General features: G+C 32.1%; 2 protein-coding genes across 2 annotated transcripts; one reads left to right on the top strand and one right to left on the bottom strand.

Annotated features, from left to right (window-relative positions):
* Window positions 1-1404: 1404 nt before the first annotated feature.
* LOC134690990 (uncharacterized) lies at window positions 1405-12031 on the bottom strand. Its single transcript, XM_063551172.1, has 7 exons — window positions 11999-12031; window positions 11254-11276; window positions 8833-8961; window positions 7335-7362; window positions 6568-6774; window positions 4678-4793; window positions 1405-1662 (listed from the first exon to the last, which is right to left on the bottom strand). The coding sequence occupies exons 3-7, from the start codon at window positions 8953-8955 to the stop codon at window positions 1537-1539; spliced, it is 600 nt and encodes a 199-aa protein (XP_063407242.1). The 5' UTR covers window positions 8956-8961; window positions 11254-11276; window positions 11999-12031; the 3' UTR covers window positions 1405-1536.
* LOC134690992 (glucose 1-dehydrogenase-like) lies at window positions 11772-20937 on the top strand. Its single transcript, XM_063551174.1, has 3 exons — window positions 11772-11839; window positions 13186-13324; window positions 20827-20937. The coding sequence occupies exons 1-3, from the start codon at window positions 11802-11804 to the stop codon at window positions 20932-20934; spliced, it is 285 nt and encodes a 94-aa protein (XP_063407244.1). The 5' UTR covers window positions 11772-11801; the 3' UTR covers window positions 20935-20937.
* The last annotated feature ends 1002 nt before the right edge of the window (window positions 20938-21939 follow it).

Here is a 21939-nt window from a genome sequence, read left to right as displayed (position 1 = left end):
ACCAGACACAAAAAATCGAAAGCCAAAACATGTACAGGCACTGAGGAAAAGTTTTTAAAAAGTTGTGCCAAATGCGGTTAGGGTTTTCTGATTGGGACATACATGTAGCCACATAAAGATTTTTACGTGATAAAACACTCCTCTCGTAACCTAGGATACAAGTGTAACAGAACAACATAAGAACAAACTATGAAATAATTTGAAAGGGTTTGACTGAAAGATCAGCACGAAACGAATAGAAAAAAATCAAACAAAGTACCGATCAACGAGTTCTCGCAGTCACTGAAAGTAATTTGATTTTTTTTATAAATAAACCATCATGAGGTTCACACATAAAAATTACAGGGATCTTTTTCACTTGATTTTTTCAAAATAAATTATTCTAATAAAATCTAAATTTCTAAATTTGACTAACATCATGAAAAATGCTATTTGTTTGTGTGTGAAACTCACTTGAATATGTTTACGTGAGTTTCATGTATAAGCTCGTGTGATGTGAATTTCACGTACATGTGTACCTAGACTAAAATACTCATCAGTACAAATTCAACGAACTTAGTGTAAAGACGCCTGACCCATATAACTGTCTGAGAGAAAAAAAATAACCGTAAGCAATGCCAAAATCCAAGTTTTGACATAATTTAGGAATAAAAACAAAATTGTCGAATATATGTGCTTACAAATGTAACTTTATCAAGTTACTATAACTTGAACTTCTTGTCAGATATCCGTATTGATTTAAGGAATGACTGTAATATTTGTTTCTGTCTATGAAGAAATAATATAACAAATGTAAAGCACACTGAAGAACGCACGAGTGGATTATTTACAATGTAACAGTGTGCACCACATTGTTTATGTAATTTCGAATAGACTGGCAAAATAGCAGTGTTCATGACTTTGTTGAGAAGGCAGATAGAAAATACTTTTAAAATAAAGCAATGCATTTTGAATTGCCAATGATTTACTGTTTGCAATAGCATGAATCGTTCTATATAATAGTGTTCTTATCTCGGGCATAATACAATGCCGTATTTAGCAAAACCTTTTCAACTTTTGATCTTCAGTGCTGTACAACTTTGTACTTTTTTCACTTTCGATCTTGTATATCTGGGCGTTATGTATTCGTGTTTAGTTTTCTGTAATTAGTTTTTACTTCAGTTTCATTATGTATATCTCTTTCATATTCATTTGTTAAAATTTACTGTTTGCAATAGTGTGAATTGTTTTATATAATATGAATGTTCTTATCCTGGGCATACAAACAATGCCGTATTTGGCAAAACCTTTTCAACTTTTGATCTTCAGTGCTGTACAATTTTGTATTTTTTTCGTCACTGGTGAGTCTCGTGTGGACTAGACGCGTTTTTGGCGTATTGAATTTAGGGATTTAAAATCTTTACATGGAAGGTTGTATTTATTTATTATCAGTAACAAAAAAATCATACACACAATGTAAAACGTTTGAAAACAAATTAATTAGTCTCATTCACTTTTAAAATCAAGTAATATTTGATGAAAACACTACAGTCTTTGTTATAACATTTTTGTGACGAGTTTCGTCTTCTTGTAAATCTGGTCTCCCATCTTGACCCACATCGGAAGTTTTAACATTAGGCCTTCCCAGTCTTCCGGATTATCTTTACATGAAAACACATGCACCTGAAATATAAAAAAAAATATAAGGAAAAATTTAAACGTCTTGGACGGAGTTAAATATTGGGGTAAACTATACAAATAATACAATCGCTTACAATGATATGGCAGGTTGTACCTGTGGTTACAGTGTCGACCAACATGTCAATTGTAAAATACAAACTTATCAATAATTGCGTATGAATAATTTTTGTAAAGAGAATAAGAATAAGAATAAAATTGTTTATTATAGTGTCACATATTGATTGAAACAAGACATTCACACAATATACATATACATACATACAACAATCAATATCCAGCCAAAAAATGACTTATGAGACACTTGATTCTTAAAACCAAAATATATACAAAAATATAATATTTAAACTTGTAAGTAATCACATAAAAGTTTTATCTAAATGGAACAAGTAGCTATACAAATAATATATATAAATAAATGCATTAAAAATTGATGAATGAAAAATATTACTGTAAAAATAGTTTTATATAAATAATTCTTAGTTTAAAAAGAAAAAAAAAAAAAAAAAAAAGATATGTATTAACTATGAAATATGAAATACTATAAAATTGGGTAAAAATCTTATAAATAAATGCATTAAAAATTGATGAATGAAAAATATTACTGTAAAAATAGTTTTCTACGTAAATAAAATTTATGTAAACATTTGCAAAAATAATACTGGATATTGGTACAATTCATAATTTCAATAAATTTTCTGTTTGTATTAAAATCTTCAAAGTTTTCAATAAGTTTTGAGCATTCATTAAACAAATTGTATCGAAGATCGTCATATAATGAGCATTCCATTAGAAAATGTTTTTCTGTTTCTATGCTGTTGGTTTCGCAAAGCACACATATTCGGTCTTCAATGGGTGTAGGCGGCCTGGAGTATCTTCCCGTCTCACACGCAAGTGGAAGTGAACCGGAGCGAAACAGAGCCATTGTACGTCGCTCAGTTTTGAAAATGTTCAAACGGACATATTGTTCGGTTTTCACACTTTGTTTGTATTGCCTATAAGTTCGTAATTTGTTTCCGTTCTGTGAGTTATGTCGATCATTAAAGACTTCCTCGTTCCATTCCGTGTTATCTAATACAGTTATTTTTTCGCTAATTGTACGCATTACAGTTTTTGTAGATACAGATAAATCGTACACAAGATCTCTCACATTTAGCAAATCAACAGTTTTGTGCACTTGGAAAGCCCAACCCTTTCTATACCTTGAAGTCCATTTAAGTATTTTAGTACAGTTTCTATGTAAGCACCCTTTTTTTAATGAAAATTATATTGTATTGATAGTTTCGACATTTGTTAGTGGATACATCAAATACCGGAACCTCATCCCGGCCTCGTTAACCGTTAGTAGTATATAATAACTTTTGTTAGAACTTGTTAGTTTAGTTTATCTGTAATACATACATTTATGAATTCTAATATATCCAACTAAATGTTAGTTAATTACACATATACATATACTACAATATAAACATACATAATTGCACATCATATACCTTTATAACTACGTAATTTTTCTTTCCGTATTTGAGCTTTACTTTTACATCCTTATAAGATAAAATCTACCTGACACATATTTGCTCCTTTAGAAAAATTTTACTCGGTAAACACTTTTCTCGGAAAGAGTCGAGCCTCAAAAAACAAAAAAGAAGTAATACGATACTGAACACAACAAATACTCTAAGACTAGTACTTTAACCTCATGCAAATGCATGCTTTTATTTGCTGAAGGTGTTTTAGTAATTTAATTAAGGTTAAAACCCAGGTTGAGGTCTGTAAAAAGTAAAATCACAAAAATACAGAACTCAGAGAAATATCAAATCGGAAATTCCATAATCATTTAAAGCGCTAAGTGTCATCAAATTCCGTTATTTTTACAATGATAGAGTTATGTGTACATACAGGACATGAACGTTAGGATTATGGTTTGATTCAGCATACATAGTTATATTTGAGTTTTTACCCCTTACTTAAGGTGGTACCCAACACTTTCACTAAAATTAATTTGGCTCGTTTAATTTTCAAAAAAAATTGTCAAAGTATTTAATTTTGACCCTTTAACAAAACTATAAAAAATTCAAAAAATTTGAACCAACCCTTTTGTCCAAAAAATTCACTGGTTATATAGCAGTTTGACAAACACCAATTTTGATCATTGAGAAGTTTTATATTCCTTTTACAACACAACGTCATTAAAACGTTTAGCTAACTTTATAGAGTTAGTTCCCTGTACAGTCCTTGGATGGTGTAAACTTCCCACTAACATCATACACCATAACACCATACACCATACACCATTACACCATACACCTTGTACCATTACACCAAACACGTTACACCTTTGCACCATACACCTTACACATTACACCATACACCATGACCCATTCTATCTACACGATTCGAAATTACCCATATAGCAATTAAATTTCCAATATTAAGATTATTATTATTGTTTATGTTTACAATTTGAAAAAACAAAATAAAAAAACTTCGTTTTCAACTAATAAAATGTCGTACACCATCATTCACACCATTCCCAATCACACGTTCCACAATCACACCATTCCCCATACACCATTACACCATTCCCCTTACACCATACACCATAGCACCATACACCTTACACCATTGCACCATACACCATACACCATTACACCATACACGTTTTTTGTGGAAGTTTACACCATCCAAGGGCTGTAGTGTTAGGTTCCACCTTAACAAAAGGTTATAACAAATGCTATAGAACCAAAATTTACAAACTGTGTTTAATTGGTATCAAACCAAAAGTTTAAAATAAGAACACTGGTACTTCAAATTATGTGAATTTGAAAGACAGACGAAATAATAGTCTAAAGCAATGAAATGTATTCAGCAGTGGAACTACTGAATCACAATCATATAAACCAATCTACACGACACTGGTTTCTTATCTACATGTAGTATTCGTTTTGGTACATTAAAGATTAAAGGTTTTGGAGAGGGAAATTATTAAAAAAAACATACTTTTCTTTCACCAAGTACTTTGAAAATTTCAATTTCGAATTGTCCGTTACTGCGTTGTTCTAAGACTGAAGCTGCTTCGTCTCGCCAATATTCCAAAAATTGTTCTAAAGGTATACCTGTCAATCATACAAAAATAAATACGTAAAGTCAACAGGGACAATTTCACCATAAACAAAGTAGTACATTGCAACTTGCCTTTTTGATTCAGATTTATATCGCAAATATTCTTTCTTTTATAACTTATTTTTATTCTTCATGAATTAACAAGTACTAACATATATTTGTCTTGTGACACAATAAGCAAGAAAGTGAAATGAATAAGCATTATAGGCATTCTATGAAATAACACTTTGAAATCTATGGATTAAGTATAGTAATAACATTTTCATTGATAAAGTAACAGTAGTGCAAGGCATATATGAGCATACATATGGTATTGTATAACAGTATACAAATAATTTCAAATGCTCACATACATATATGATTAAATATTATTAACGCAAATATTCTAATCTAAAATAATGTTTAATATATGTAAGTACGTAGCCACATTCAATTATTTTACTTTCTTAAATAAAACTTATTTGTCTAATCATTATTAAACTGCTACTCGTTTGGGAGGCTTAAACATGTAGTTTATGTTGCAATTGCCCTACCGTTGTCAAATTTGAAATATTATACCAGCTTGGATCGGTTAGGGCATTTTGATTTTTTGTTTGTTTAGGGACTTCTCTCCATGCAGGTATAACATCTCTATTGTCACAACCTTTGGAAATTAAGAGTTGTGCCAGTTCACATCGCAAATAACTATGTTCATTTGGCATATTTTTGTAATCTTTGCGCCGTGTTTGAAAATTTTAAAAATATACCAGCAATGGTGTCCGCTTAAATTGTATAAACTTTCAAGATTTTGATAGTGTCTCAATTTGAATATATTGACATGATTCATTTCACATCGTGCTATTACCGAAGAAAGATATCTGTTATCGGAAATATCTAATATTTGTTCATTTTATATAGTTATTTAATGGCGATGTTGTACCCTTTTTGGTTTGTTATATATTATATTTTGTAGTGTACAGAATCATATTACATGATCCATCTCCCTGTAAGATTAATCGTTGACTATTTATTCAGTCATTTTTGTACCAGAAACCTTAATCAATTTCTACAAACTTAAAATCAATCAGTCTTGTACATATAAGGGAAAGAAAGGGGAAAGATACCAAAGTGACATTCAAACGCACAAGTTGAAAATAAACTGACAGTGTCATGGTACAATAGGTAAAAAGACCGTTGACAAACATCATTACAGAGAGCATAAGAGAGGACAAAGGAATAATAATTAATAAGGAAAGTCAAACGGTTACATTATTTTCTTTATTATAGAAACAGAGGTCAACGGAAACTAAATTAATCTTAATAGCGAGTAAAACAGTTACTGAGGGCATATACCAGACGCAATAGATACAGTGGAGATCACTTCTAATCTCTCATTAGAACTGTCAGAATAATATGTCATATAACAGTTCTTCCCTAGAACTGTTTTACTAGAACTATTAGAAAAAGTTCTAGGTAGAACTGATCGTAGAACAGTTACTGTTCTAGTCGTAGAATTTATCTAGCTGTAGAACTATTCTAGTCGTAGACTTGACCAAAGATTAGGTAGAACTGTTCTGGGGTAGAACTGTCAAAATAAGTTATATATTTAAAACTGTCTAAATCAGTTCTATGTAGGACAGATCAATTCAGTTGTAGATTAGAACTGTCCTAGCTAGAACTGTCTTAATGATACCAGGATGACAGTTCTACAAACTGCCATAGAACAGATTATTTCATATTTGATTAGAAGTTAGAAGCGATCTCCACTGTACGGTAATTTTAATTTACCATGATGTTCTAGTGTAACTTCAAACCAGGTGACATATTTTCCTGTCAATTTCCTTGGAGCTGGTCCTGTGAACTTTTCATCAACGCCTAAAAGCCTTGCCCATCTTTCATAACTGGTAAGAGGTGTGCATGTCACGGTAAAGGGACCAGAAACCATTAAGGTTGAAGTGACCGTATCCAAAACTGTAGCATCTTCTACTTCAAGAACTATAAAAAAAAAAGATTGTATTTAACTTTCCATGCTCATACGCGCATGCGTGCACACACACACACACTCACTCACACACATAATATATAGCTATCACGTAATGAATTGGAAAGTTGAAAAAAAAAATAAGGAATAAAAAAAACCAGTAGTATCTTAATTATTTTAACAACTTTTTAAGTGGTTACTATAATAAAGTGCAATAATGTATGAATGTACATGTATAACGTAGATGCGCTTTTGTTGTGGAAGGAAGAGAAGCGACACATAAAATGATGTCTTCTCGTTTTAACAATAGTATAGATAATAGAAAAAATGTGAGCACATTCACCGCTTCTAAAAGATGCATTATATTCTAATTATCCCATTCACGGCTGCAATCATGATGTTTCGGGTTAAATTATAAGCTTTAGCTTATTTTTTACTCAGACTGTATACGTTTTCACGGGGAATATGTGTCCAGTCATGCATGTTGCATGTTTTACGGGAATTTAATATGATTTGATAGCGGCAATTCAAACCAGAATAGTATGACATAAGAAAGGTAAAACTAAAAACTTACTCGCAACAATTTTGGCTTCCCCAATAACCTGAAAATATTTAATTTTTAATTTTGTAATAATCAAGTTGTAAGTATGAGGATTTTGATTGGTTGTCCTTTATTTCTATATTCTTTTATTTTTGTGCCTTTTGTTTTCTATTCTTTATATTTGTTTACCATTCTTTTTATTTGTATATTGGAGCACCTTAAAATTCTCTTCTATTTATTTTTTTTTACATTTATTTTGTATTTTCAACATTATTTAGGTGCAGAACAAAAATAAAATCATTTCCTTTCAAATATTTAATAGAAAATTCTGACAAAAGTGCTCGACCCAATGTCTCACATACCGATAGACGAACAGACGGACGGAAAAGAGAGGTTTTATATTTCCAGTTGGTGAGGCAGTAAAAAATCAAATAAATATATTGTTAACTAAATGTTCACAATAAACACTACATAAAAACTGTGGAATAACTTGAAAGGGTGAACCAGTCCCATCTATCGTTTGTACAAAGTCAGGAAAATGGGAATTGTTATCTTATAGTTCGTTTCATTGTGTGTTGAATTGTCGTTTGGTTTTTGTTGCACTTTAGGTTTTCTTTGTTTCCTTGTTTTCGTCTTTTATTTTATTGTTTTCCTCAATTTTAGTTTGTTACCCGGGTTTGTTATTACTCAATCGTTATATGACTTTCGAACAGCCGTATAATACTGTTGTTTTTATTTGTAGACATATGCTGTTTTATTTTAGATTTAAATTATCCCATTGACTGGGACAGATTAGGTGAACGTGTGTCTGTAACGACCATTGCTCACTTCTTACTTATTATAGAATTTAAACTGTGGGGTCACCAAAGGTTCTTAACGCCTTTAATAATAAGATAATTCGAAAAATTATTCAGGAATAACCTTTATGTTTTGATTTATAATATTGATATAAATCAACACATCGTATTATTCCGGATTCGTTTTTCGAATTGCTTTTTTAAGGTGTTGAGAACCTTTGGTGACCCCACAGATTCAGTGTCTTCAACAAGTACATAGTGAGCAGTGATTGTTACCGACAAACGTTCACCTAATCTGTCCTAGTCAATGGGATAATTTAGGTCGTCAATCAATGGCTAGGACCACACTGTTTTGAATATGATTAGATCTTGTTTTCTATTTATCTATTTTTTATTTTTATTTTTTCACTTTTTTGGTTGGTGAATTAGGAGAGGGGGGTCATTCTCGTTTGATTTTCGTGTTGTTGTCCCCGTAGTATCTTGTTGGTTTTGGCTTATCTTGAATAAACTAACCGCTGGGTGTCTTTAAGGTAACATATCAAACATACATAATTAAAACAGCATCAAAATTTTAAAAACAAATTTATCAAACACTATAATGTAAATAATGTAATGACTGTTCTTGACTTCATGGTTCTAAGATTATAACACTACCTCTTAGGAAGAACACTATCAAACACACGTCTTATATTAAAGATTTCATAACAGTAGTTTACTAACAGCTTACATCTTACCTTGAATTTAAATATTGCATATTTTTCGATTTTACGGCTTGCCTCTGGTATGAGTGATTCAAAAGTTGCTCCGTTTATTTTATTTATTTCAATTGACATGAAAAACTGCATTAGTCGAGACATGACAGCCTAGAAACAAAAAGCAGTCACAATATCTATATCTACTGTTATTTTTTCTGTTATGAGAGTCATTTCATTAGACATTTATATATAAGACATAATATTTCACATATCAATAAAGCCCCATAATTGGGTATGTGAGTACACAAATAACAAAATGAAGTAGGAATATATTCACATTAGAACATTGTAAACAAATTATCAATATTAGGGAGCTACCATATAATTTTTAGGGGAGGGGGCTAGGATGAAAAATTTTGTCCTGCATTTTTTTTAGCTGTAATCTCTGTCCTGCCTTTTTATTTTTCACTCTGTTCGGTCCTGCCTTTTTTTTAACTCAAAACTCCTGTCCTGCCTATTTTTTCAAATTTCATCCTAGCTCCCCCCCCCCCCCCCCCCCCCCCCCCGCCCCCCATTAAAATCAAATGGTAGCTCCCTTAGTATAACTATATAATGAATTTTGATCTGTGACAGGAATACAAATTAAAGAAACGCGATTAAACACATGAATCAAAAGGTTTTAATAGTTTATAACATAAAAATAAAAATGTATTGATATAAATGGTAAATTATGTATATTTGACGTTGGTTGCCATTAGGACATGGGCCTCTGGCAGGCATGTTAAAATCGGTACCTACATGTTAATGTTATAATCATAGAATGAATGAAACCTCTAGGATTTAGATAATTTTGATTCATAGTGAATTTCATTTGGTAGTTAGGCCTCATTGTTTCTGATTTTTTTTGTCACAGGCATGGATGGCGGATATTGTTACAAGGAAGATTATGTGTAACAATATGATGGCGAATGTAACCCCATCTTTGATGGAATGGGTCAATAAGGTTTTTTTCATTTTAAACATACTACTAGAAAACACCCGCGAAATCGCGGGCATTCAGAGCGGAGTTTAAAGTATGTAAAGTGTTATTGGAACAAATTTCAAGTTGTAAAATATTGAATGACTGGAGAATTCAGCAAAAGTATCATAAGTCATAGCTAAAGGTTATTGGAGACAGGAAAATGTTTTTTTTTTTTATGCCTCCTCCTTTATTTCCAATATTCCCATTTTTTGGTTTTCTATCAATTTCAATATGAACATACATTTTGGTATGTTAAGAACATTCAAGTAAGGAGTCTGTAATTCAGTGGTTGTTGATTGTTTATGTGTTACATATTTGTTTTTCGTTCATTTTTTGTACATAAATAAGGCCGCTAGTTTTCAGGTTTGAATTGTTTTACATTGTCAGTTCGGGGCCTTTTAAAGCTGAGTATGCGGTATTGTCTTTGCTCGTTGTTGAAGGTCGTACGGTAACCTACAATTGTTAATATCTGTGTCATATTGGTCTCTTGTGGAGAGTTGTCTCAACAGGGCAATCATACCACATCTTCTTTTTTTATAATCAATGAATTTTGTAAAAAATTTAATGACTGGAGAATTTCGGAAAAGGTATCAAAAGTTCACATGAATATTTTTAGCGCTTATCTGTTTATTATGAACATTCATTACTATATAAATATAGTGTATTTACTTTCAATTCTAAGTTTACTAATCGATCCATAGTGATCATTCATATAAAATACAGACCCTCTCTATTTAATAAACTCTGTGACTGCCGTGGATAGTAAACTTGAAAATGAAAGCAGATAGAATTCTGAAAATACACTTTATTCTTTGTCAGGGACGTATATAAACTTTAGAGTCCTTGTTCTTTGTATAGTATGTTCAAAGTATACAGAAAAAAGCAAACCGGAAGTCTAATCCGACTTAAAATTTCGTCCAATGACGGGACAATATCCGGATGCCTTTTTTCTCGTTTTTCACCAAACATAACTCAATCTGAATAATCATATGAATGGATGACAAATGGCACTATGCACTGTACCTATAGGACACAGAGGCGTGTTGATCAATTAATTGTGGAAAGAAGAGAAGCGACAAACAAAATGAGGTCTTATCGTTTAATAGTATAGAAGATATAGGATGAACGGATCATATAAACCGGAGGGCAAATATGATACAAGCCCAAACGATAAAATATAAATAAGTCTAAATTGAAAACTACGTTCAAACCTATGATTGCGTTGGATAAAAACCGCAATTTTTATACGTGTGCATGTAAAACAAAGTTCGTTACAGTAGAAGGGTCTAAATACTGCACAAACAACATTTTCGAAAAGACCAAAAAAGTGAAAAAAAGTATATTGAAACAAATCACATTTGACTAACAACTGTATATATATATATATATATACATTGTACGCACTGTGATTGAATTAAATTATATTATATAATACGCACTGTGATTGAATTAAATTTCACTGCTGAAATTGACAAAACAAAAGCAAGGTCAGCGTTTTCTCTGTGTTAAGTAACGTGTGCAAGGAGTTCATAGTCTCATATACATTATATGATATGTTATCAAAAATCATCAAAATGATAGGCCATGGTAATTGATAAATTAAAGATATTTTGTGTTTGCACAGTCAGGCTTTTTTACCAACATCTTTCAGTTGAAAACAGCAAGATTAATATACTACTATAATTTATTTTCACTTTTCCTGATTTTTTTTATCTGAAGAAAAATATTTGAAAAATAACGCTTTTATCTCAAAGAGTTACCAGTTTAAACTTATTTAAGATTGAATAGACAAATGGTGTATTTTTCAATCATTTACATAGTTAGTGTCTCACTCTAATTCGACTCTTTTGAGAGAAAAAAAATTCAAGGTTGGGTGTAATTAAAAAAAAATGGATGAACAAGTTTGTGTTTTTTTAACAAGAAAACACTCAATCATAAACAACTGTTACAATAGTCTTGGCCTTATAAAGTAGTTTACATGTAAAACATGGCTAACTTCAGAGACAAAGTTGTCCTAGTAACAGGTAGGGATATATTATTTTCTGCTATACATTTTACTTATATTGAGACACTCGTCTGCTATAGTTTTTGTATAACCCGTGAAAATTATAAAGTTTGTTGTAAAATGTATAATGCATACTATGTGTTATATTTGTTTTACATATTTTAAAATAGATTACTTACGGGCGGATCGAGAGACGTCCTTGACGATAATGATAACCGTGTTGTACAAATTCAAGGACACATGAAGTCAACATTAAGCGGGAATTTATAACTGTAAATTCACAAATTATTGCGTGCATTTATTATTGCGATTTTGTCATTTTAGACTTAAATGCGATTTGAATTTTTATGATTTTCAGAAAAAAATCTGTTAAATTCATATAAAATATTTAAAAAAGCGAGTTTAAATTATTGCGTTTACAACTCTGTCGCATTTTTCGCAATAATACACACCTCGCATTAATTTCTGAATTTACAGTATTTATTTTATTAGTGTTCTCATATATCTTTATATTGAAAACAGAAGGACAATTCATTTATTTACCAATCTGATAATCTAATATTGTGTACTGCCTGATATGATTACCAACACATTTAACAGGAGCAACACTAAAGGTGATAATAGCAGAACCGGAAATGTTTACATGTTCTGAGAACCTGAAATGACCCTCAGTTTATTTGCTATTCGTATGCTAATATTAGGTAAATTGTAGTGTATATTTTTGAATTTTTTTTTCTAATTGTCTTTTTTACTATATATATCTGCCTGTCTTGAACTTCTACTTAATGGTTTGGGTTAAACTCACACCGTATTTGTAGACAGAAACGTACTCTGTGAATTGTGACATCAGTGAAAATTGAAAAAAAAATGGGGAAAAAACGATAACTCTAAATGTGTAGTTTTACGACAGGCAGAGTTCGTTGGCGGATCCAGAGTAGGGATGAGGAGGGGTATGGTGAGCATCCTGGTGTTGGAATCCTCTTATTCGATTTATTTATTTCTGATTTGATTCATTTTTATGCCCAACCTACGATAGAAGAGGGGCATTATGTTTTCTGGTCTGTGCGTCCGTTCGTCTAGCTGCATGTTACAGTTTTTTGTCGAGGTAGTTTTTTGATGAAGTTGAAGTCCAATCATCTTGAAACTTAGTCCACATGTTCCATACGATATAATCTTTCTAGTTTAAATGCAAAATTGGAGTTTTTACTCCATTTACACGGTCCATTGAACATAGAAAATTATAGTGCGAGTGGGGCATCCGTGTACTTGGGACACATTCTTGTTTAATTATGTGAAGGTGTCATGGTATCCCGGTAATTTTTTCCATTCCTTTTCAACACGCTTTGGTTTATATTAATATTTCAAGAGCAAGTTCTGGTATAGGAGAAGCCACCGCTCTAAAGTTAGCAGAACATGGTGCAAGATTATTTTTAGTGGCTCTTGAAGAAGACAAATTGCAAAATGTACAACAAAAATGCATGGAAAAGGGTTTAGATAAAGAAAAAGTAAGCTATGTAAATAATGTATATGGTATCTGATGTAAATAGTATTGTATCGCTTACTTCCATCATTTCAATATGATCACATGGTGATCTCACAAAACATGTTAAGCCCCGCCGCATTTTTGTGCCTGCCCCAAGTCAGGACCCTATGGCCTGTGTTAATCTTGTATGTTGTATTTATTTTATAAGTTTTGAGTTTATAGTATGGCGTCAATTTTCACTGAACTAGTTCAAATTTTTGTTTAGGGGCAAGTTGAACCTGTCTTCGGTGTGGGATTTTCTCGCTGTGTTGAAGATCCATTAACGTCTTTCGGCTGATTTTTGCTCTTTGGTCGGGTCTTTCCCCCTGACACATCCCCATTTTCATTCTAAATTTCATCAATCTGGTTTTCAAGTGTTTCATAGAATAACATTAACATTCCTGGATTTTATGATGAATGGAATACCGTTTTGCGTCCAGCGGCATATTTTACATACATATTACATGCATATTATGAAGAGAAGATTTCAATAAGATATGAACATTAACCTTATTTCTTTTCTTATCTGACACGCTAGTTTACAAGTGCTAGTGAATACATATTACCATACGCGGACATGGTTGGAGTTTATAAACTAGCTTGACCCAGCCACATTCTATATGTGCCTGTCCCAAGATAGGAGTCTGCAATTTAGTTGTTGCCGTTTGTTTATATATGAGAATAATGAACCAAATCTACAGCAGAATGAACATCAAAACAATACAAATGTAGAAAAAAATAAGGGGGAACGATTAGAAGTAACGAGTCGTTGAATTATAAAGATTTTGAGTCAGTTTATACACCAAAATCCGCCAATCAAAGTGTTTAATTTCATGTTTCGAGCATGCTTTTTGTGCTCCTAGCACTGAGCAAAGTTTTATGACTTCAACCCCTGAGAATCCTGGACAACAAATATACAATGAAACAAACATTCACCGTAAACAATTTAAGAATTCATAAATAATGGCCACCCATCCAGACCCTCTTGCTCTATAAACGTATTTTTCTATTTTTTGTCGATTGAATCCTTTCCCTTTAACGTTAACCACACTCTTTTATCAAATATTTTCGGCATTTCATTTTCGAAATTTGTACTTTTCAAAATTCAAATCTGGAAGCAAAGGTTTCGAATACTTAGTAATATTTGTATCAACTTATACTTAAAGTTAGTATCAACTTATACATGTAGTTAGTGTATTTCCCTGACCGGATCATCGTGTTCCTGGAGGAAAAATTTCGACCTAGTATCTTTGATGTATCGATGCCCCTTTCCTAATTGAAATTTCCTAAGCAGTGTTAGGGGACAATCATTTCATTTTCGGAGGTGTGGGATTGGACAGGATGATTTTAATAGTGAACACAGTGCAGGTATCAATCGTCTAAAAAAGTGCATATACATGTAAAAACACAAACGCGTAGAAACAAATGAAAATAAATAGTTTATCCGGGAAAAAAACCAACAACAGTTGTTTGACACATTCGTATTATTACATAACCAAATAGTTTAGTTTTCATCTTTGGTATGACACCATATACAAAATAATCATATTGTATAATAGAATAACATTTATTTAATGAATGGCTATCATTTATTTTGAATTTATTGAACCATAAAACTAATTTTTGTCTCTTCACATTGAATAATCCGCGAAGCGGATTATGTAAAATGTGAAGAGTCAAAAATTAGTTTTATGGTTCAATAAAATCAAAATAAATAATTGCCATTCATTATAAATAAATTCCTATCAAAAATAAGGCTCAAAGAACTGTTTATATAATTTGTATTAACAAAAACAACGTACACACATATTGGCGTATGAATACTCAACGTCATAGTGGGCGTGTCGCCATCAAAATTGGCAACATTGAAAATAAAACTAATAATTTTAACCAATCAGAAGACAGTAAATACACCAAATTTATTTATTTGATAATGGTTTTTCACAAATGTAGGAATATGGATTTGTGCACAAATTGTCATTCCATCCACCTGTTTCAGCAATCCATAGCATTCGGACATGTTTTTTTAGATTGCAGTATAAAGACAATAATAGTGAATAGACTTGACATATCAAAGATAAGGATTCGGCACGAAACGGGTAAAATGCTCGGCATAGCCTCGCTTTCCCCGTTTCTAAGCCTCATCCTTATATCGTTGATATGTCAATTCAATGCACTATTATTGTCTTTATATCATACCTTTCCAGACTGATAGCAACCAATCATTTTCTGCTTTTCCCTCTACTTTGACCAAGTGACCACCTCTCTGTCTGCAATCATCCTTTGATCGTTTATGAAATAAAACAAATATAGAACAGTTGAGCTATCAGAAAAAAATATTTAATGAAAGGAAAAGGTTAAACTTGCGTATAGTTCGGTTAAACTAACACCTTTCTCTTAAGCGAACTACAGATAGGACAATTGTATACACTCCAGTTTATCTAACACTAGCAAGCATATTATGATTCGTTGATTGTCCAGTGGCAAAAATAAATATAAGTTACATACTATTATCAAGGAATTGTATATTTAAATATACAATTCCTTGCTATAATATATAAATGTTATGGTAAAGTATGTTCAGGTGATACTGTTGTTTCTTTGTAATCACACTGTTCGGATACATTGACTTACATGTAAGTAGTACACAAAAGAGCAACCTTAAATCTTGAATGTAAATACTACCGTGCTACATAGAATAACATATTTAGTAGAATTTAAATCGTGCTACAAATCAAGCTAACAGAGTGAAGGAAGATCAATCTTTCCACTTAATTAATAACACCATTCTTACTTTGATAAGTCTTTGATATTATTCCTATAAGGTGCAGGCTTTATCAGAGACATGCTGCTTTGTTGTCCTAAACTTGTCGACTAGTAAGCATGGTAAGGGGTCGAAACCAAACTCCCGGACTTAAGGCACGAATTAGGAATCACATTGGAAGTGGAAAAAGAACAAAGGAAATAATACGAAATTTTTTATCATAGCCTACATTACAAAGTCGAACCAGCCCGTACGAAATAAGTAGTAGGATTCCACCTAGACATTAGTAGGAATAAAGTAGGAAACCACCTAGATTCAAAGATTCTATATAGAAAGTAGACGGACATGGAAAATGAACATAAGTCTGACTGGATTTTTTAATATTCCCACTTCAAAAATCCTACTACCTAGGTGGAATTGTTAAAGTCTGTATAGATTTTTTTTTTTTTGGAAAATCTGAGTTGATTATTTATTTTCCTACTACATGTTTAAGACTCCTACCAGAATTTAATTATAAATTCCTACCAGAAAATCTTTCTACCTGGAAAGTTATCTTGAACTGGATTCCTGTTTGCAAATGACACACATTTTGCAATGTTAAATGCAAGCAAGTTCCAGTTCACAAATTCAAAAGTTGGAGGGGAAAGATTGAAAAATTGTGTTGGAATACAATGATGCAAGCTAGGGTCACACAACGTAACAATGTAGAAATGTAAGAAAATATGGATAATCAAGACTAAAGGTAATTCTTATACATTCAAGATGATTTTTTTTGTATCTGCCTGCCAAAAGCATTTAGTAATCAATTAATAATTCATTAATAGTGCATAATCTTACTCATTATTTGTTCTTTAAACTTAGATTTTAGATCTACAATTCATGTTCTTTATGTATAACACTTTCTATAGCTTGCATATATTGCATGCAGTTTCCTTAAACATTTCAAAAGTCTATTTTTTTTAAAAAAGGAATTGATTCCATGAATTTCCTTTGCTCTTTGTTGTTGAGATTCAAACTTATCATTGACCCAGTTGTGTATTTTTGAATATACACTTACATTTTGTATATTTTTAGATTTCTTCTAGAAAATATTTTTTTCTGGGTGGAATTTTGAAAAATTCCCTACCAGGTTTTCTAGTAGGAATTTTATTTTCCTACCAAATTATTCCTGCTAATTTGCATATTCCTGGTAGGAATATACAATATTCCTACTAAGAAATTCCTGCTAATTTAAATTTTTCGCCTATTTTCCGTGTGGATTCCTACTACTATCTGACTGGAATATCACTCTTTTCTGGTAGGAATTCAAAGCAAACTTCCTACTATAATCCGTGTACATTCCATACAGATTGTTTCATACAGGAGGTTCTATAGTCAGTTTTCAGGTATTCGTCCAGAATTGATTTTTCAGTCTTTAAGGTGGTACCTAACACTACAGGGAGCTAACTCTGTAAAATCAGCTAAACGTTTTAATTACGTTGTGTTGTTAAGGGAATATTAAGCTTGTCAATGATCAAAATAAGTGTTTGTCAAACTGCTATATAACCAGTGTAATTTTTCTGACAAAACGATTGGTTCAATTTTTTTGAAATTTTTATATTTACTTTGTCAAAATTTTAAGAAAATTAAACGAGCCAAATTAATTTTTAGTTAAAGTGTTGGGTACCACCTTAAATTAGTTTAACATTATAAAAAAAACGTTTTGAAATTATCTATTTGGTCTGTATTATCTAAATATATATAAATCAAAGTCATAGTTTAAGGGGAGGGGTGTCTTTTAGTTGAGTATAGTATTACCTTTGCAGCATTCCAGGAAATCTTGTTTTGAGAAAAGTAATAACCATGCATTCCGTACAATCTCCAGCCTGCCTCACAGGTAATATCCCTTGCAAGTAGATTTGATTAAAACGCAATTGGGTAAAACTCCTCTAACACAATATGTCCTGTTTCAATGTTGCAGATGGATGTAATACGATTTTTCTTAATTTTATAAATTCAAAGATTTCTTGTACAGATGTAACTAGGTAAGGACACATATTATTATTACATTTTCCCGGCTGTAGGTCAGCCTTTAGTAAGATTCTGGTAGGCATGGGTATCATAAACAAGCTCCGTTCGAAGATGTTGTCATTTACCATCGATTTCTAAATCAGAACAATAACTCACTTATATCACACATATATGTAGCTGTTTTGTAAAGAGCAAACCTATTTGTCTAATTTGATAAAAACAACAGAACAGATGATGCAACGGGAAATGGAAGAAAAAGACAACAATCCGACCAAAGTGATCCATGTGCATGTACAATGTATTGCCAATTGTATGAGCATTGAGAAAAACTTATACTTTCGGGAATATTTGAAGTCACTATACAAAATTTTACTTATTGATACCCAGAGAGGAATTAAGAATACGTAGTTAATAGAAATAATAAAAAAAAGAAAATGTCAGACATTCTTTTTAAATTGTTTGTTGTTGAATTATTGATTGCTTAACTTTCAATTCTATTTATAAACATATTTTGAAACTTTAATAATCAAGCAATTACCAACTATATTATATATATATGACACTTACCCTTTTTCAAACAGGAGGATAATTCTGTCTTTAAGTCATCCATCTTCTGGATGGTTTCTTTTTGAGAAGTGGCCATTTTGTTCTGCAATTTAACTAAGTTAGTTTCAGTTTTTTCACACTTTAATCGAAGTCCGGCGAGTTGTTCTTGTCCTGCGTTACATGTTTTCATTAGCTCATTTACTATCGACCTCATTTCTAATTGCCCTGTTTCTATAGTAGAAATATTTTTACAATCGGAGCAAGATTGACCGATTCCCGAAGGTCGGAAAATTTGGATGATATCTCGTTCAAACGCTTCGCACTTTCACGTGTGAATTTTTGAAGCTCATCTTGTTTTTCGTCTAGCTTGTCAAATTTATCTTCTATACGACTCACTTTTTTAGCTGTTCTTTCAGACTGCCGTATGAGCATCCAAAGAAACGGATTATTCGAAGTCTTATCACCTGACGCTTCTACAAATCTCTTCTCGTTGCCATGTGCAAAATGTATTGTAAAAATCAGTAATACAAGCTTGTAGGCAAACATGTTTTCTTAATTTCAAAAGATTGAAATTCAAATACAATTTGACGACTATTTTCGTTTGCAGCACAACAAAACTAAACATCAAATGAAATAAAACTTATTTGAACAAGTTTGCGTGACAGTTGAAGACATTGGATATGACTATACATGTATATTAAGTGTCAAACAGGTGTACAATGTTGTAATATTTACCTGGAAATGAAACTGATATTGTATTCTAGGAACAAGGAAGAAGTAGAACATATGTGTAACAACTCCAAACACCAGTATCGATTCAAAAGCATTATGGAATTGCCATTATTTGATTTAATTTTGAATAGTTATTTTGGGGAGCATTAAATTTGCGCCAAGTCAAACATCATTCCGTTGGCGCCAAAAAAATAAAAACTACTTTCGCGCCATTTTTAAGGTCAGACATAACGGAAAAGTTATATCTAAAATATGGTTTTTAAATTTTCCCAACCCACCCTTCTGTGTATTAAAGAAGTTCATACTCATTTCTAATATAACAATGAGAGTCACTAAGGTTTTAAATTGTATAGTGGACATTATCAACTCTGAAACAAACAGGCCATTATAGTTTTCTAGTTTCATGTCGGGTGACTGGGGAAGCGAAATATGATCACTTGGTCTTCTCCCGACCGGCAGTAAATCTCTTGCCTACAGTTAAGTGGGGCGTCTGTTTGGCTGTGCGGGATGTATCAAGTTTGCAGTCACGTCCGGTCAGAATGGCGACGTTAAATCCAATGCCTCGTGTAATGAGAGTGTCACGCTCTTTGCACGTTAAGAACCCTTGCAACAACTCTTTGAGGGATCCGTGGGTAGCCTGTTGCAAGGCAAAATTTCTGTCCCTATCCAATATACCCTAATTTTCCAGTGGCAGTGCAAATTTCCCGACCATCATCCCGAATGGCATCTATTATGACAAGACCTACATATTGTACTTATTGTTTACTTGTTCTCGTCCTGAGCATGCATGGAATATTTGCCACTGGACGTTAAGCAACCAACAATCAATCAATCAATCATGTTCGGGCCGTTTATGTCGACTTTACTGTGTGGATTTTTCTTTCATTGGTTAAGGCCATACGGCTGTCTAGAATACTACCATCCTCTTCATTTGAACTTGGGTGGATATAGTTGTATCATTGACTATCGTACCGCAACTTCTTAGTTTTATATAGAGGAAATAAGTCTGTAATGTTTGTGACTAATCATGTAGGTAATATAAAGTATACGAGTACATCCGGAACGTTGGTCACAAGTGATGCACTGTCTGTTTTTTTTGTTTGTTTTTTTTGTTTGTTTAGTTGTTCTTTTGTTGGTATCTTCAGTCTTCTTTGATTGTTAATTGTAACATAAAATATATATCAATGAGTAATGAACCATATTATTTTTGGGAGAGGAAAGCAAATTAAATGTCATTTTTTTTGTATAATTGACTATGCAGTATAGGGGTATGCTCATTGTTGAAGGTCTTACAGTGACCTTTAACTGATAATTTCTATGTCATTTAGTCTTCTGTGGAGAGTTGTCTCATTGGCAATCAGACAACATCTTCTTAAAAAATGTATATATATATCAGTATATTTACTATATTATGATTACTTATATCTTCTTAGGTAGCATATTGCAGTGGTGATTTGTCCCAATCTGCCTTCAGGGAGGAAATTGTTAAGAACCTGATACAGAAATTTGGAAAATTGGATATACTGGTTTGTTTTATATAATCTAATTATATCTGTTTAACGCCATCATGAAATAAAATATGATTCATGACAAACACCTACGAGATAATGACCCACTAAAGCCAAGTCGACAATATGTAAAATCGGGTCACAGATATAGACAAATAATTCTTTCGTATGACATAGCGCTTAAAGAGAGACAAATGATACAAAAGAGACATCCAAACTCATAAATCGAAAGTAAGAAGTCAACGCCACTATAAAAATAGAAAAAAGGTAAAAAGACAAATTGAAACAATTGTATACAAATTACAACAGAGACTCACACGTACTTGTATAAACAATGAGCACCATAACTCGACCATGATAACCCGGAATAATTTCGAGTTCTCTGAAAGGGTAAGCAGATGCTACTGGACATGTGGCACTCGTATAATAATATTTGAAATGATACCATGTAAAGTAATGTAGGCAGTACATATTCTGAATTATATATCATCAGTATTGTCCATCAAGGTACAGATTAAGAGAATACGATATAGAAATTGGACATAGGTCGTAAATTGTTAAAAAGGTCATGCGACTATGTTACCGATATACGACTGTCTTATTTGAAAGAACTGTATGAATAAAACCAGAGACATATGATCGTCGATAAAATGAGATTATTCACTGTTTACACATGTACGCGTTAGATCAATTAACCGACCTTCACATAAAAGAGCTGTATAAAACGGTAATCGGAAGTCGAACGATAATTATTCCGACACGTTTGCGAAACACTCGTTCACTTGGTCGGTACATGTAAAAAATAAAATATTTGTTAGTAAGAGGGAAAACTATTGTTTTCTGTCACAACTATGCTTGCCGTATCTAAAAGAATCAAAATGTTTAGTAGTATAATGGAAAACTAAATTCTTTTTTTCGGTGCTGTGCTTGTCTTATCTCAAAGTAACAAGTTTTGTTTTTCAATTTTCAAATGTTTTTGTGCAACTTCATACTTTCAGGAGAATGTAACAAAAGATACATTGTAGGATAACTTTCATT

This window comes from Mytilus trossulus, chromosome 11 (assembly GCF_036588685.1).
Source record: "Mytilus trossulus isolate FHL-02 chromosome 11, PNRI_Mtr1.1.1.hap1, whole genome shotgun sequence".
Lineage (NCBI taxonomy): Eukaryota > Metazoa > Mollusca > Bivalvia > Mytilida > Mytilidae > Mytilus > Mytilus trossulus.
Note: the sequence above shows the minus strand (reverse complement) of the source record. Positions and strands in the feature narration are given on the sequence as shown.

Coding starts and splice junctions, on each gene's coding strand:
- LOC134690992 (XM_063551174.1), top strand. CDS start 11,802: ATGGCTAACTTCAGAGACAAAGTTGTCCTAGTAACAGG. Junction 11,840..13,185: donor AAAGTTGTCCTAGTAACAGG/TAGGGATATATT, acceptor TAATATTTCAAG/AGCAAGTTCTGGTATAGGAG. Junction 13,325..20,826: donor AGGGTTTAGATAAAGAAAAA/GTAAGCTATGTA, acceptor ATATCTTCTTAG/GTAGCATATTGCAGTGGTGA.
- LOC134690990 (XM_063551172.1), bottom strand. CDS start 8,955: ATGTCTCGACTAATGCAGTTTTTCATGTCAATTGAAATAAATAAAATA. Junction 4,794..6,567: donor AGTTACACTAGAACATCATG/GTAAATTAAAAT, acceptor TATGATTGACAG/GTATACCTTTAGAACAATTT. Junction 1,663..4,677: donor AAGTACTTGGTGAAAGAAAA/GTATGTTTTTTT, acceptor TTTATATTTCAG/GTGCATGTGTTTTCATGTAA.